We start from the raw sequence: 18,004 nt of genomic DNA on the forward strand, positions 1-18,004 counted from the left end.
AAGACACTGGGCAAAAAAACATCAAACCACGAGTAAAATATGGTGGTGGTAGTGTGACGGTCTGGAGCTGATTCCGCTAATTGAATTCTGGAGTCGACTAAAAAATCCCGTTGGAGAATGTCCGGCCATCTGTTGGTGACCTCAAGCTGAAACCAACTTGGGTTTTGCAGCAGGACAACGATCCAAAACACCAGCAAGTCCACCTCTGAATGGCTGAGGAAAAACTAAATGAAGTGGCCACGTCAAAGTCCTGACCTGAATCCTACCGAGACGCTGTGGCATGACCTTAAAAAGGCACATCATGCTTGAAATTTGGCCGAATCCGAATAACAACAACTCTGCAAAGATGAGTGGGCCAGAATTCATCCACGTGACCGTGGGAGACTCAGGCCGCATGTGACTGTAGTGTGGATTCGGTGCACAAAACAGGAACCTGGTACACATCAGATTCAAACCGCACACTGCTGCTGACTCTGGGAAGGTGTTTTGGTTTGAAGTGACACACAAAGAGAGCGGTTGGAACAAGTATGACAGTTATGCCAACCAACCAGTCGTGACCGTGCCCCCGCCTGTCTTCATGCGACCTGTTCTCCTTCCTGTTGCCTTACCCCTTGTTGTGCCGCTGTTGCTACTGGAAACCATTAAACCATTAAAACTGTTGTATAAGTATGATATGGCAGAGGCTAACCCAGGGGTGGGCAAACTTTTTGACTGGCGGGCCGCATTGATATGACAACATTTACGGGGGGGGGGGGGGCACACTATATATTTTACACGTAACAGTCCATCTGGTATTATTGTATCTGTAAAATTGTCATGCAATCTGCTATTATTATTTATTATTTCATATTTATATTTAAATATTTTAAAAATAATAAAATATTATAATAATTACAATAAAATTAAAATAATAATTATTATATTATTATTATGTAAAATATGCAAATATAACAATAATATATATAATTAATGTAATAATTAGCATTAATATAATAATAATAATAATAATAATAATAATTATTATTATTATTATTATGTGCTTGTGTCCCTTTTTTCAGGAGCACTTTGTAAACAACAGACCAAAAAAGGAAATTGATAAAACCATCAAAAGGTTGGCTCAGGCCATGATGCCAGCTTGTATGTTGAGTTTAAATGAAATACTTTGGAAAGATTGGGCGGGCCGTATTCAAACACTTGGCGGGCCGGATGTGGCCCCCGGGCCGTAGTTTGCCCACCCCTGGGCTAACCCGTCTGATAATGTCGTCATCTGTTTGATCATTCCAACACAACTTTGGCTTTGCCGCACACATCTGCCTGTTCTTGACACTATTTATTGCTATCATTTTTAAAGGCACCTTCACTTATGATTTAAATGTAAGTAAGTAAATAAAGTAACTTATCAAATATGTAATAATATCATGAGGCGATCGTTTCACAGTAACTGCAATGTGCAAACCAGTTTGACGCCCCTGCACTATACGAGACAACGGTGCTAGAAAATGTAGTTTTGATTGACAATTGAAAACTAGTTTGTGTTTCGAGTAATCATTCATGTGAGGATGTGTCAGTATGATATCAGAAACACACAAAGACTCTTGAGTCTGAATAGGCTGAACAATTCAACAAAAGTACATCCATGAAAGCGTAGGTGTGTAATTATTGTGTGCTAATGTGTCAGAAGGTGAGTCCCGACGTAACCCACTGCTTTTAACTACTGTGTGTGCTGGTTCAATACTTTTGCTGCATGCATTACCAACAATGACCACTGGAGGGTAATATCACTGCTATTTTTTTCTACACGTTTCTTTAGAGGTGTTGTATTGAAAACTCATCACTATATTACCACTAAAACTTACACTAATTGGTTGGTTGTGCAGAGATGTGTATTTCTGAAAAAGTACATAACGTAGATGAGTACTAGAACCGGACGTTTGGTTTCGCTCGACAGGAAGTTGTCATTAGTGTTTGTTGCTAGTGGGGACTGTTGTGTTGTGAAAATGGCGACGCCTCGTCGCTCCCTTCAGCTTCTCTCTTCCCCGCCCCGAGGCGCCTCGCTCTCTGTCACTCCGCCAGGCTCGCCTCCGGCCCCGTCCCTTGATGATGCCGCGCCTCTCTCTCGTGGAGCCGGTTCGGACAGCGTGGCGGACGGAGAGGTTTCCCCGGACCCGACCTCTCCTACCACCGCCGCTGCCTCTCCAGCTTTGGCCCTTAGCAGCGGTGCTAGCAGCAGCACTAGCTCCCCGACCACCACGGAGGGCAGCGGGACGAGCGCAGCTTCGACGCCCGACTCCGGTGGCGCTAACACGGGCAGCGGCAACAGTGTCCTCGGGTGTCCGAACGGAGCTTTCAGGGAGCTGTTTGAAGCGTGTCGGAATGGGGACGTTTCGAGGGTGAAGAAACTAGTGGATACGGCTAATGTGAACGCCAAAGACATGGCAGGACGAAAATCGACACCCTTACACTTTGCTGCAGGTAACTACAATGACATTTGCAAACAAAGATAACAGTTTTACACTTCAGGCAAATTGATAGTGAGGACAAACATCTTGTTCCAACACTTCCTAACACTTAAACGTCGCACCAACTGTACATGTGTAAATGTCCTACTGATAATGTGCATTACTGTAACAATATGTTAATTACTATAGTTGTGGTTTGCAGTAGGGCGGAACTGGCGGCTGTGTCTTCTATTTTGATCACCATATCCAAAATAAACACCTCATAAAATTGTTTATGAGCTTAAAAATATTCATACTTAACTAGTTTCCTCCCCTCATCTTACCTCAGGGTTTGGACGTAAAGATGTGGTGGACCACCTGCTTCAGAACGGCGCCAACGTCCATGCCCGTGACGATGGCGGTTTGATCCCGTTGCACAATGCCTGCTCCTTTGGACACTCTGAGGTGAGAATGGGGACTAACATTTTGCCATGTTTGCTTCAGTCATTTAGCTCAAACCAGTACAGTGGTACCTTGGTTAATGTCCACCCCGGTTAGCAAGTTTTTCGGTTACCATACATCTTGTCTTGGTTTGTGTTCGCCTACATGGTTGGCGTTCAAAATGGCATGAGGGTTGTTTATGTTTTGTTACTTGTATGTGATCGTGGACTGTGGGCGCCATTTTTAGGGCAAAAGTATATCAGAGATGCTGCTGGCAGCGAGATGTAGGATGTAACAAACACACAAGAGAAAGAGAAAGGCGATGGACTGTACTGAGACAAGGGTGGAAGACATCCCGATTTTACGGCTTAAAGAGAAAAGATTGTAATTTCAGAGACATGTGAACGACACACAAACTTATTAACACCTTTTTTGTGTTATGAGTGCAGAAACAGTTAAAAAGGGTTTGCCCTCCAAGCATAATCCGCCTCCTTCTTTGCAAAAATAGATAAAAGTGATGTTAAATGTTGAGTTGTCCATTCATTTCTTATTTGTAATTATGGTTGCATTATTTAGTAAATGTAAAACTATAAATGTCTTAACATTTGTCGGTGTTTGGAACGAATCAAATGGATTTACATTATTTTATATGGGAAAACTTGCTTTGGTTAACGTCCGTATTGGTTTGAGTCTGACCTTCTGGAACGGATTAATGACGTTAACCGAGGCACCACTGTTTTGAGTTCGGTCATATACAGTGGAAACCATTTATGTTGACAATCCATATAAAACGGGCCTGCTTAAGTCGATGTTGACATAAAGTCACTTCTATGAAAAATCATATATACAGTAAAGTCTCGTTATATCGATATCGGTTATAACGAATTACTACTTATTATGATATTATTTTCATTTCCCGGCAAATTTCTAGTCTTTTATGATATAATTAGTTCCGTTAGTACGATATCCGGTTATTATGATAATCCGGTTACTACGATGCCCTTTTCATCTCCCGCCAGCCAATTTGGTCTGCTTATATCGATACAAAAGCAGCTTAAATCAATCTTTGCTTAAGGATTTCAATACCAAAAAAGAACACGGCGAACGGCTGCTTCCAGTCAACTTTATTTTTCACACTTCCACCACCAGAGCGCAGCACACACACCGATTCCCGCACTTCCTGGTTCACAGGTCATGCTCAACCTGCCCCACATAGCTGGCCAAACACATGCCTGCAACAGAAGAACCAACTGACATAGCATACACACCTATTCCAACGAAGACACAAGCGTACAAATACATGTATTTAATTGTGTTGTATTCAGATATCTTTTTATCGCTTGCAATAATCACTGTTTTTCATATGTACATGCTGGCGTTCGTGGTTTCTTTCATGTGTATAGATTCTATACAGGCAAGTGTGAAAAATAAAGTTGACTGGAAGCAGCCGTTCGCCGTGTTCTTTTTTGGTATTGAAATCCTTAAGCAAAGATTGATTTAAGCTGCTCGACATTGTTCTATACTATAGAACAATGTCGAGTGCATTATTGCCCACTTTTAATGCAGTTCGGCGCAGGATCGGATATATGGATAGTCCGGTTATATCGTTATTTTTTCCGACTCCCGAGAATATCGATATAACGAGACTTTACTGTATATGTATATATATTTAAAAGAAAAAAGAACCCAAACGATCAAGGTGTGGCTCTCAGTATGATCACTTTCCATCACATGCACTCGTGCAGTCATCCTGTCTTGCAGTACTACATTGTTTCTCTGGATGGAAAGACTTGCCGTCTTTCGTGATGGAGAATAAATGAATAAAATATGTGCGTGTTGTTGTCAGGTGGTGTCCTTGCTGCTGTGCCAGGGGGCCGAACCCAACGCCCGAGACAACTGGAACTATACACCTTTACATGAAGCTGCCATCAAGGGCAAGATAGACGTCTGTATCGGTAAGAATACTAATACCCACATTCGTTTGAGACATTTCTCTAAGTAGCATCCTAGTAAGTAACTTCCGATTTTGGTTCATTATACCATGGCAAACTTTTCAAAGGTAATATTTGCTCTCAGAAGTGGAGGGTATGTGCAGCCATGCACTGTGTGCTTTCAGTTTTCATTACACATGGAAGCAAATGGCTTATTATTTGGGCAGACGGTGCCACGAAGCAAAGGAAAATTAAAAGAAGCGATGCTGGGCCAATCTATAAATAAATGTGGAAAAATCCCCGCTCCCAGAGAACACATTAGAGCTCTAAGGTGAAGGTGAATCTTTATTAATCTCAGTATGACTTGTAATTGCAAATGATAGTCGTCACCTTGCTGCCAGTGCCAAGGAGTCATTTTTAATTTGGTCAGTAGCATCTGAAGACTGTCTGGCCCTGACTGTCTGCTGAGCAGGACGACGTTTTGAGTGCTCGGGACCTCTGACTTCAAAATGAAAGCTGCTGTCAGTCAATAATTCTGGCGAGACGTATGAGCCAAGTGTACTGTTGTTTTGGGTTTGAAGCCGTTTCCATGGTGCTGGAGGGTGATCAATACCATTACAATGCATCCATGTATCCACTTTCCAAAATGTTCTTTCCTCATTATTTTCCCTTAATGATCTTTTTTTTTTCAATTTCATTGTCATTCTTTTTTTCCTGAAAATTGTACACATAACACCCAGTAATGAAAACATGAACATTTGTTTTTAGTATATGCCAATTTTTAGTTATTTATTAAATTATGTATGAAATAAGAAAAACATTTGTGCAAAGGTTTGTTTTTTTAGTTAATTTGCAAACCTGAAAAAAAAACCCTTTTGTCTGTTGTTTTTTCCTCCAAATTTTACGCACACGGCTTGTAATGGCAACATAAACAATTTATTTTAATATATGCAAATATATAAATATATATATTTCAAAAAATAAATCATTAAAAAAAATATATATATTAGGAACTATATAAGGGGCTTGTTGGTCTAGTGGTATGATTCTCGCTTAGGGTGCGAGAGGTCCCGAGTTCAATTCCTGGACAAGCCCACCCTGCCCTCGAACCTGATTATGCAAATTTCCGCACTGAGGGACGAATTAAGGCATATCTTATCTTATAACAAATGTTTTCATTGTGTATAGACATTTTTTAACATATTTTGCCATTAATCTGATGTGGTGATTTTCTCTGAAAGCAGAAAAGCAGGCCTCATTAGTCAGTTTTTTATGTGCATTCAGCACTCATATCAACTTGCACATTCACAATCATTATGTATTTAATAACCAGTTTTCCTAAAAAAGGCACTACTGAATACCGAACTCATTGCTTTTGCTTCTAACTGCATACATACAGCCAAAAAACATCACATGATCACTGGTGGCTCTTTTTATTGGGTGGAGCTGTTGCCTCGATGTCCTGCTGCCAGGTTAAGAGATTTGGCAGCAGACGGACGGCCAAATGGACTGTGTATCTTTTGATGGACAGTCTGTCCTCTTCTCTGGGGTTCAGACAACTTGAGCGTGGAATTAATCGCCCTCTTAGCCCCCACATCTCATCAGGAGCAAGGTCAAATTTGGCAGAGAAACCTAAAGTATGATTGACAAAGATTTGCTTTCCACAGAAAGGTTGAGGGCAGGATGCCATATTGGTGCTCTGACAATGGGCATTGTTTCAATACAGTAATGCCTTGCCACTTTGCGCTTCGGTGGTCTGAGTGAACTTTAATTGACCTATAAAAGAATCTATAATAAGTCAAAAACAAAGGTGTCAATTCAATTGCACAAAAGAATGGGGCTGTTTGAGTTTTGTGTCTGAACTCAAGCCCGCTAGTGCTCCATGCTATTCATCAACAGTCAATAGCCGACTGGCCATGAAGTCATTATCCAAAGGAAAGGCCATTTGCGGTGCTGCAAACCATGCCTTTAAAAAATATCCACAGTTTGTCAATTAGGAGATGGATCCTATTATAAAAGACGTTACTGTTTTATCATACTGCTGATAATGAATTACAGTAAAGTCTCGTTATATCGATATCGGTTAAAACGAATTACTACTTATTACGATACTATTTTCATTTCCCGGCAAATTTCTAGTCTTTTATGATATAATTAGCTCCGTTAGTACGATACCCGGTTATTATGATAATCCGGTTACTACGATGCCCTTTTCATCTCCCGCCAGCCAATTTGGTCTGCTTATATCGATACAAAAGCAGCTTAAATCAATCTTTGCTTAAGGATTTCAATACCAAAAAAGAACACGGCGAACGGCTGCTTCCAGTCAACTTTATTTTTCACACTTCCACCACCAGAGTGCAGCACACACAGCGGAAAACACCCGTCCCTCGCGCCTACCCCTCCAGGCGGCAACACCTTCCCTAGCGATAGTTCCGGGGTGAATTATGTCCCGGTAACCGGTAATCACTACAGCGTAAGTTTATTTTTATTTACTGTAGTACAAAATTTATTGTAGTACAAAAGCATGCTAAATACGCAAGCCATGAACTCAAGGAGAAAATTACATGCCATATCAAAGATCCGCCCACTTTTAATGCAGTTCGGCGCAGGATCGGATATATGGATAGTCCGGTTATATCGGTATTTTTTCCGACTCCCGAGAATATCAATATAACGAGACTTTACTGTATATTCATTAAATAGGCTTTCACTTACATTGTTCTACCTTCAAAGGGCTCAAACGGCTTTAACGTGTCAGTATTTTGCTGAAAGATGCTTTGGCAGATGATTGAACTTGCCTCTCAGGTAACTCATGTTGTCCGAAAAGGCCCTGGGAGGAAATCACTACCCACAAGGGGACCACATAGAAAGTGTGCTTCAGGTCATCATGGATGTACTGACTGTGCTCGCTGTGTTTGAGTGGGATCTTTGCAAAGGCAAAATGATATTTATATCGAGAGGTGAGTGGGAGACGGAAGGTGTGCGTCACACACACACACACATGCCTCAGTGCTTCTCAGCAGCTGAGCTCTGTAGAGGTTGACGTGTGTACTTGTCGGGAGGGGGGCTGCACGCTTGATATATAGTATGAAAACAACAGTAAAATAAAATATGCTGCTGCTCTCTGCTGGACACTAAAACGTAGTTCATGTTGTTTACTGCATTGTCCTTTCATAATTACCAGCTCAACATTTCATACATGCACCATCTTATCTGATCATGCTTGGACATCAGGGGTGTAATGGTACGCCATAATCACCGTACGGTACCTGCATTCTTTGAGACGTGTACCGAATATGACGACACCCATAGAATGTCTTCAAACTTGGCATGTCTGCTAGTGTCTTTATTCATGCTTGAACGATGCTAGTGCTAGCAACTCATACAATGGTTTGTACAGAGAAATAGCATTTAATAATTTCATTATGGGGGCTGCACAGCGGTCGAGTGGTTGCGCGCAGATCTCACAGCTAGGAGACCTGAGTTCAATTCCACTCTCGGCCATCTCTGCGTGGAGTTTGCATGTTCTCCCCGTGCATGCGTGGGTTTTCTCCGGGTACTCTGGTTTCCTCCCACATTCCAAAAACATGCTAGGTTAATTGGCGACTCCAAATTGTCCATAGGTATGAATGTGAGTGTGAATGGTTGTTTGTCTATATGTGCCCTGTGATTGGCTGGCCACCAGTCTAGGGTGTACCCCGCCTCTCGCCTGAAGACAGCTGGGATAGGCTCCAGCACCCCTGCAACCCTTGTGAGGATAAGCGGTAGAAAATAAATGAATGAATTTTATTAAGGGAATAAAGTCAAAATATGAAAGAAACAAATGTCAAATTTATAAAATTTGCTGCTAATAATATGCTTTTCCTCCTATATCACAAAGATGAGATGCAGTTTGACCCTACCAGTGTACCCCGCCTCTCGCCCAAAGTCAGCTGTGATAGGCTCCATCATACCTGTAACTCTAGTGAGGATAAGCAGCATAAAAAAAGGATGGATGGATGGATGGAGATGCATTTTTTTCCATGAAACATACACTATATAAATTCTTAACATATGTACCTAATGAAAGTGGTTCTTGTATCCTTTCATTTTTCAGTATGTGACCCTCACTTACAAAAGTATGGACAGCCCCGTTCTAATTGTTGCCATTTCATTGTCCTCTTTTACCCAATTGATGCATAATGCAAGCTGTTGAAGAACATTTTCGCAGCCCCTTAATTATGGCAACACGATTGCTGAAGAACACCGTGCAACCCGTTAATTACGGCAATTACGGAAAACACAATTCAAAACGCTGCCACATTTAATGACTCTAAAGTGACTCAGACTAAACAGCGCGGCAGAAGCGAGACAAGCAATGAGAAAGATGTCGACATCCTTGGTCGGCAAGAAGTATCTGTTTATTTCTAGTGTTTTCTCTGCCACATCATTGGTGAGTGGAAGTCAGCTGTTTTGAGCAGGATGAATATTAGCTAGGGTTACGGTGTGGTATGGTATTTGTGAATACTGTACCTCGAAAATGACGCCATTGGTTCTGCAATTTCAAGCCAATTAGTTAATTCTTTACTTGAAATGTTTTTTTTTTTTTTGCCCATTTGGCCGACTTTTGATGTAAAACAACCGATTTTTGTGTTGTTTATGTTGTGTTCAAGGGTGGGTAAACTTTTTGACTCGCGGTGGCTGCATTGATTTAACAAAATTGACAGGGGGCCAGACTGTATATTTTACAAGTATAATTCATAACATAACAATAACAGTCCACCTGGAATTATTGTACAATAAAGTCTCGTTATATCGATATTCTCGGGAGTCGGAAAAAATACCGATATAACCGGACTATCCATATATCCGATCCTGCGCCGAACTGCATTAAAAGTGGGCGGATCTTTGATATGGCATGTAATTTTCTCCTTGAGTTCATGGATTGCGTATCTAGCATGCTTTTGTACTACAATACATTTTGTACTACAGTAAATAAAAATAAACTTACGCTGTAGTGATTACCGGTTACCGGGACATAATTCACCCCGGAACTATCGATAGGGAAGGTGTTGCCACCCGGAGGGGTAGGCGCGAGGGACGGGTGTTTTCCGCTGTGTGTGCTGCACTCTGGTGGTGGAAGTGTGAAAAATAAAGTTGACTGGAAGCAGCCGTTCGCCGTGTTCTTTTTTGGTATTGAAATCCTTAAGCAAAGATTGATTTAAGCTGCTTTTGTATCGATATAAGCAGACCAAATTGGCTGGCGGGAGATGAAAAGGGCATCGTAGTAACCGGATTATCATAATAACCGTGTATCGTACTAACGAAGCTAATTATATCATAAAAGACTAGAAATTTGCCGGGAAATGAAAATAGTATCGTAATAAGTAGTAATTCGTTTTAACCGATATCGATATAACGAGACTTTACTGTATGTGTAAAAGTGTCATGCAACCTGCTATATGTGCTTGTGTTCCTTTTTTCAGGAGCACTTTGTAAACAGCAGACCACATCAAATAACCAAATTGATTAAAAAAAAAGCAACCTAAACCACCAAAAGGCTCAAGCCACGATGCCAGGTTGTATGTTAAGTTTCAATGAAATACTTTGGGAGGATTGTGTGGGCTGTATTTAAACACTTGGCCGGCCGGAGGTGGCACCCGGGCCGTAGTTTGCCCACCCTCGGTTTAGATAGTCGAGCTGTCGCGAAAGCAAACAATTTCTGACAAGTCTTTTTTCTTGAAAAAGATGCTTTTTCCTTTTTTTTAGTTTTTTAGATATTTTCCTGAAACTTACCTCCAGTATATCCTACTGCTTTTGTTTTGATGAAAGACGGGAGTTCTTTTGGTTGGTTCTATGTTTCTATAGCCATTGAACACAATTCTGTGTGTCTTGAAAGAACAGTCAGAATCGTCAGAAACAGCCAGTAGTGAACAGGTTGTCTTTTGGAAAAAGGCTGAGACTGAATGAGGTCAGCAGATGCTGCACCATTGAACAAAATTATTCGTCATTATTTGTGACTTTGACTTGTTTTTTAGTTTTTGCTGTGTATTTCAGCCCTGTTAATTTGGTATACATCATATTATGGGCTACGTCTCTGCTAATTGTCAACTGGGCAAGAAAGGTGTTACCTTTAACTTAGTGTTTCCCTCGTTGCATCACATGTTTGTACAGCCACTTGTTGCTAGGCAGAGTTGGGAAGATACGTCAGAAGGAAATGACTACAAAAATAACAGCTCCACACTATGAGTTTGATTATGACTTAAATGTCACAGTTGAATCACTGGTCTGTATTAGATGTAAAATACACTGACCCCATTCAGTCATGACAAGGCATTTGATAAATGAAGGTTTAATTGAACCAGTGTTAATGAATGATTGTTAGTCATGTCCTGTCTCTATTTCACCCAAACAACACTTTCTTGGTTTGTTTTTCTCTCGCTGCAATCTTCTCGCCATTCCTCTCTAACTCGTAACCCCCTCATCTATTACCCCCCCTCCACCTTTTTCATCTTACTCTCCGCTGCATCTCTCCGTCAGTCAGAGAGGCGAGAGTCTCTCCACTCGCACTGCCCGCCTGCCTTGTCAGCGCTGCTACCTCGATTAGTTGTAGCCGCGAGCTTTCTCCCGCCGGACCCTTTTGTGTGCGTGTTTGTTTGTAGTTCATTCCCCTCGGCTTCCCCCTCCCAGTCCACGGGAGTGCGATGTGTTTCCGAGGCGGTCACGCAGCCGCTTTGCTCGGTCCGTCGTTTCTGTGGCGTTGTGCCGTGTAGCCTTGTCCTCGCTGCTCTTGTGGTGGCATGTCTGTTTACATCAGCAGCGTGGCTCACAGGACGGGGGCAGCCGGGGGCAGGCGAGGGAGCAGCGCTAGCAACAGAGGAGGAGCAGCTGGAGGAGGCGAGACATGTGAAGCAGAAGGAGGAGGGATAGTTCAGGAGCAGCGTGGTGGTCCGGGAAGAGCAGCGCTGGGATATGGTTCAAGGGGGCCAGGACTGGGTCGAAGTGTGTGCCAGGGAGTTTGCATGTCGGTCCAGGAGCTGAGCTACTGTTTGTGTCTGCCCTGTTGTTGCACAGTGCTGCTGCAGCACGGAGCCGACCCCAACATCCGCAACACAGACGGCAAGTCTGCGCTGGACCTCGCTGAACCATCCGCCAAGGCCGTGCTCACAGGTCAGTGCCACTTTTCCTTTCGGTCTGTGAAACACCACACTCTGCTGGCTGCTGTGTTTCATCCAGTGTTATTTTGGGGACGCTCTTGCCTTCATGTATGCCTCTGCTATTTTCCTAAAGAGAAGTTACAAAAGAGCTTTCACACCGTGGTATAAAAACAAGCAATTCTCTGAGAGGTCCCACTAATCAGCGCTTCCTTTATCGATCTCTCTGAGGGAGAGGGACACCTATTATACAGTGACATCTTAGAGAACATGAACATGCTTTAGGCTACACACAGAAAAAATGTCAGCTGGACTGGAACAAAGTCAGATACCCCGAAGTGAACGAGAAAACTGTCTGCTAATTATCCAAAATAACCATTAACCGTTATCATTATCATAGCGAACGGCGCAGAGCCTGATCTTGATTGTACCTCCAGGCTCAATCCATTGAAACAAAATGATAAAATGGCATCCCTCGTTCACTTGTACAGCGAGAACTGCCATTGAGCATGCACACCTAACAGAGTTGTAGAGTGGTACCTCCGTTTTCATTATCAGTTGGTTCCAAAAGGTCACAGGAAAACCGAGGCTATTTTTTTCCCATAGGAAATCATGTTAATCCAATTAATCCATTCCAGATGCTCAAAAATATGAACCAAGATGCATTTCATAGAGAGTAATTATAGTTTTATATAGAGAAAACAATGAAAAATACATATAAATAGAAATAGAAATACATCGGTACGTGACTAAAAATAAAAATAAAAAATAAAACAATTAATTAATTAATAAAAACAAAATTAAATCATATTAGGAAGGCAGGAAATGAACAAATGTAACAGTTACTGATTGTAAAAGTACCAGTTGGAGGGGTAGGATTTAATAAGCTTTGCTTCTTCCTACTCCTTTTGGACATGTGGAACTGTGATGCATTCAATTGTAATCTGACGCATGTTCATTCATTCATTTTCTACCGCTTATCCTCACGAGGGTCGCTGGAGCCTATCCCAGCTGTCTTCAGGTGAGAGGCGGGGTACACCCTGGACTGGTGGCCAGCCAATCACAGGGCACATATAGACAAACAACCATTCACACTCACATTCATACCTATGGACAATTTGGATTGGCTAATTAACCTAGCATGTTTTTGGAATGTGGGAGGAAACCGGAGTACCCGGAGAAAACCCACGCATGCAAACTCCACACAGAGATGGCCGAGAGTGGGATTGAACTCTGGTCTCCTAGCTGTGAGGTCTGTGCGCTAACCACTCGACCGCCGTGCAGCCTGATGCATGTTCAAATAAAACCATTACCATTACCATAAATGACCAATGCAGTGAAAGGGAACGCCACATTTGTTTACAATTCCGAAAGACGCCACCATCAGGCACAAGTGCTTGGAGTTCCTGATTCCCAACCAGCAAAAGAAAATGCATTTTAATCGGTCAACGGCATTTCACTCTGGACGGTTTTGTGAACATGGGCCACTATGGAGCTGGACTAGCCAACATGCTAACCACTCGGACACCACGTCCACATGAAATTTATCAACACAATATCTGTAGAAAGGAAAGAAAGAATAGTGATTCCCTGGCTATGAAGAGAATCTCTAAGGTACATTTCTAATGTATTTACTGTTGTGTTATTAATTTAGCATTGTAGTCGTCATTTAATACACAACGAGCAGCCTGTTGGCGATGGCTTTCTGTCAAACAACCTTGTCCTGTCTGGCTGGCGTGTGTTTTTGAAACTAGCATGATCAAACAAGAAGAAAAAAAAACATGTTTGTTTCATATCCCTCCCCCCACTTCCTCGCTTTTGTTTCGCTGGGAATTGACAGCAGCTCTACATCAGTTTTTGCTTCCCTTACCTCAGTGATAACACCGAGTTGCATCATCAATTCCTCTCGTCAGGCTCTGTGGTTAATGAGATAAACTTTGATACATGGTGCGGTGTCAAAAACCCTAAGGAGCATTTCACCACAGCCACACTTTACAAATGCCTGACATGAACTCTTTTTTTTTTTTTTCCTCTCTTGTTGGTGACAAGATTCGTAAAGAAAGCATTTTTCTATTGCTATCTTCATATTTTGGTATCTACCCAAGAGATCCTTCTGAAATTAGATTCCATGTGCTGGACGCCGCTTTCACACTTTGCATTTATTTATGAGTTTTCTGGCATACAGTGAGGCGGAGGTCACGGCTCATCAGTGACCCACTGAACCATAATTTATTTTTAAAATGGAAAATACGTCTGTCAGAGGTATATATGAGGCCCCTTTTGCCCGAATGTTAACCCTCTCTGGTGTGAAAAGGGATCAGGTAAACTGCACCAATGTCATTAATACACTTAATGAGAAGCCTGAGATAACTCATTAAGCCATGTCAAGCATTACACACCAAACTAGGATGGAGCTTTAATTGCACTCATTATTTACTCTCCTTATTGTGTCCTAATGTCTACAGTGAAAAATGTACAACGTTGTGGCAGGCCCTCCTATCTGACTGCGGGAGTTTGCGCTCTCAAAATCAATCATTGTAAAAAAGAGACACACCCAATCTTTTTTAAAGATGTAACTTCAGTCCACTGATGTACTGAACTTTCCATAGCTTGTAATGGGAACCATGTTTTCAGTTTATATATATATGATTATATAGATATTGTGCAACGTGGGCATTATAACGGAAGACATAGTCGCCGATGCAATTGTAATTGGTTTATTAGTATATTATATTTTTTATGACATGCTTATTTTATTGACATAATTTGACAGGATGTGGTGAATGGCGCTATTATTTTCAAGGCCACAAGTGTGTTGCATTGCAAGAATAAACGTGCCTCTCGCTTTACTTCCTTCAGAACTTGCACGACTTCAGAGGGCATGGTAAAAGGCTCATTTGCATTAACAAGCGGTAAAACAACACAACGGTGTAAACACACTCGTCCAGCCTGAGGGGCGCACACGCAGCCGCATTTGCATGCTCTGCTAAACTAAGCTAACCCAGCTAGCTTCCATGAGTTTTGAGGTTTTTACCCCAACTTTTGCTGATGTTTCGAGTCACCGTTAGCGACTTGAGATTGAGATTTTGAGATTTTGCCACAGTCGAGCAGGCGGCCCCGGCGGTCGAGTGGTTAGCGCGCAGACCTCACAGCGAGGAGACCGGAGTTCAATCCCACCCTCGGCCATCTCTGTGTGGATTTTGCATGTTCTCCCTCTGCATGCGTGGGTTTATTTTCTCCCACATTCCAAAAACTAGCTAGCATGCTAATTGGCATAGATGTGAATGTGAGTGTGAATGGTTGTTTGTCTATATGTGCCCTGTGTTTGGCGGTAGAAAATGGATGATGAGCAGGCAGGCAGTTCCAATGTTCCATCTGCTATGTCGCTAACACGACAATCAGAGGGTTCCATGACAGATTGTCTTATAGTTCTGCTGGTTTCTACCATCTTGGAGCGACGTCATAGTTCTGCTGTGTTATGAGTGTCACTGTGATGTTGGAAACCCTCAGTCGCATCCATCAATATATCAATATCCTATTCCCTTAGTACAACGTACCAGTTCCACTGGCAGCCAGACCGGCCACACAGCACGATCATGCTTAAGGGTTTGCTCTGGTTGTTGTGGCCAAGGAGGTCAGTCTTTGCTGCATCTGATCAATTAGTAAACATTCTCCGTTCCCTGTGCTCAGTTGTACACCTCAGTCAAACCTGAAGGTGTCAGTGTGGAGCCTCTCAGTTCATGATGATGTAGAAGTGATGTGATGAGCCTCTTACTTTGGTTATGACCATCTTATGTTCTCACACCCGAGGTTGACTGTTTCTATCCTGCAGACCTGGGTGAAACAGACTCTATTTTCTTTTACATCTTTAGAAATGACTCCCAAGATACCTTCACTGAGTTACGTAAAACTCTGTTGTTTTATTGTGCCGTCTCGGTTCATCCTTTGGCGCATAGCCCAACTTTTAACTTGCTTCCAAGAAGAAGCAGATGGCCGTATTTACATACGAATAAAATTGACTTGCACAAATTGATACCCTGACATTTTTGCCAGCTGCTGATGGTGTCGTCACTTACACCTTCTAATGAGAAACAATTCCATCAATAAGGTTGGAACTAAGGTTCTATTTTTCTTCCGCAGTTATGATATGCTGTGTTCTTACTGTGGGTGGTGCATATAAAACAAACTTGTTAGTGTCATGAATCGTGCTCTTTATGACCGTCCATAATTACCTAAGCTGTCTTGCTGCTACACGGTGTTTTTCACCTCATACTACCCTGGGGTCTTTAATCTGCTGGGAGTCCTGTTGGCATTGATGCATTGGACACAATCTCCCAAAGCCAGGTCTTTAAATTTCCTTAAAAGGGAATAAATTGACAGATGTGAGCATGTACATGTATATTTGTAGCCTCTATGCAAGCTCCCCACGTGACAACTTCCACAAGAATTTTTCCCTTCATGTCCTTTATGTTCCTCAGCTGTGATTTAGAGGTCCTGCTCCTGTCTTCATCTCTGCCGCAGGCCAGCACAGCTTTCAGCTTCAGTCTGTGGTGTGGAAAGCTTATATTGACCCATAAATTAACTCTATGGTGCTGTCACATCCAAACTGCTTTGAGAAATGATAGACTTTGTTGTCAGGGGGAGAAGAGAAAAAGTCTGAGGACATCTTTTAAGCTGCCATATACCAGGAATCCAGATACGTGACTTATTTCAGTAGGCTTCGTTGAGTCGTGCCCAAAGTCCCTATACTGAGTTGCTCCTCAGAAATAACAAGTGGCAAATTTCCCAGTTCCGTTTTAGCTCCTCATCGGTCTTGATGCCACACCAGGAGACACACACACACACACACACACACACACACACATACAACCAGAGCCGGAGCTGCCGGAGTGCACTGTATGCCTTGTGAACTGCGCACTTAGCAAATAACCGTTAAATTGACATGTTTATGTTAGCGCTTAGTCGGCGCTACCCACATAGAATGGGAGTTCCTTGTTATTGGGTGTTAACTTACCTGTTGCGTGTTGTTGTTTTTTTAACTCTATCAATCGACTATCGGTGAGACTGTCATGTTTGCCGCAGTGCTCTTAAGCCCGTGGGTGCTGTTGCTTGTCAATTGAAGAGTGTCATGTGCCAGCTGTTGAGCAGGGCAGTTATATTCTAGCCGAAGTTGTAACAAGTATGAAATCTGTTCATTTTTCAAAGTCAGCCGGAGATGTTGGATTTGGGACGGGGCGGCTAATATTTTTGATGAGATATCCGCCACGATTCAGCGGTCCTCCGGGGAAACACAGCGCTTTGCTTCTCCTCACAGCATTTCATTGACATTTTGTCAAATTCCACGAGATTCCGCTTTTAACAGACGATCCTGAGATGCTGAAGTTTTATACAGTTGCTGTGTGTTGGAGCAGGGAAATCCGACAAAAGGGCATATGGGAAACTTGGGAAAAACTTTCATGACTTGAAGAAGGGAACAGTAACTATGACACTGTCAACATCAACGACGACAAAGACAAGGGTGTGTAAACACCAACCGAAGACACTTCATCATGGCGATCAGACACAGCTGGCAGCACACAGGGGAAGCTTTCTAACTAAACGGGTCAGACAGAAGAGGGAAGGACAAGCAGACCAGCGGAACTATAACCAGATACTGTAACAGGGCTGGAAACAAAGCGGAGGACTGTGCCTGATTGAAAGTAAATTGATTGAATTTGGTTGTTTAAGTGCATGTATTTGTCTGTTCATTGATTCTGGCATCGTCGTGCGGCTGTTTGGCCACGATTCCACCAGTGGCATACAGATCCTGATCTTGCTTGTGTTTCCATCAAAAGGGCTTTAGACTGGATTGCAACTACTGTGCGGAATATACAGTTTTCAAGGGTTAGCCCCCCCTCCGATGCAGTGCCTTTAATAAGGAGCAAGACATTAGTGATGTGAAAATCCCCTGTAGAGCCGCAGTTGGGCATAAAAGGATCACCATGAGGGTTTTTCTCTCCACTGTTGTTCCTGTCATTGGTCATTGATCCTCCCCCAGTCTCAAAGCAATGATTAGTTC

The 18,004-nt window shown here is 42.5% G+C and overlaps 1 protein-coding gene and 1 non-coding gene across 2 annotated transcripts in view; both read left to right on the forward strand.

The window, feature by feature from the left end:
* Window positions 1-1,933: 1,933 nt before the first annotated feature.
* LOC131104292 (poly [ADP-ribose] polymerase tankyrase-1) overlaps window positions 1,934-18,004 on the forward strand; it is an 82,059-nt gene continuing 65,988 nt past the window's right edge. Inside the window, exons 1-4 of the mRNA XM_058051319.2 lie at window positions 1,934-2,472; window positions 2,788-2,903; window positions 4,726-4,834; window positions 11,867-11,962. Coding sequence (XP_057907302.2) covers window positions 1,998-2,472; window positions 2,788-2,903; window positions 4,726-4,834; window positions 11,867-11,962 — 796 coding nt within the window. The 5' untranslated portion in view covers window positions 1,934-1,997. The remainder of the gene's footprint in view (window positions 2,473-2,787; window positions 2,904-4,725; window positions 4,835-11,866; window positions 11,963-18,004) is intronic.
* trnap-agg (transfer RNA proline (anticodon AGG)) lies at window positions 5,834-5,905 on the forward strand. The gene has a single exon. It is a non-coding gene; the product is annotated as a tRNA-Pro (tRNA).

The sequence above is a fragment of the Doryrhamphus excisus genome, linkage group LG10, assembly GCF_037039965.1.
Source record: "Doryrhamphus excisus strain RoL-2023G ecotype Guam linkage group LG10, RoL_Dexc_Guam_v1.1, whole genome shotgun sequence".
In the NCBI taxonomy this organism is placed as follows: Eukaryota; Metazoa; Chordata; class Actinopteri; order Syngnathiformes; family Syngnathidae; genus Doryrhamphus; species Doryrhamphus excisus.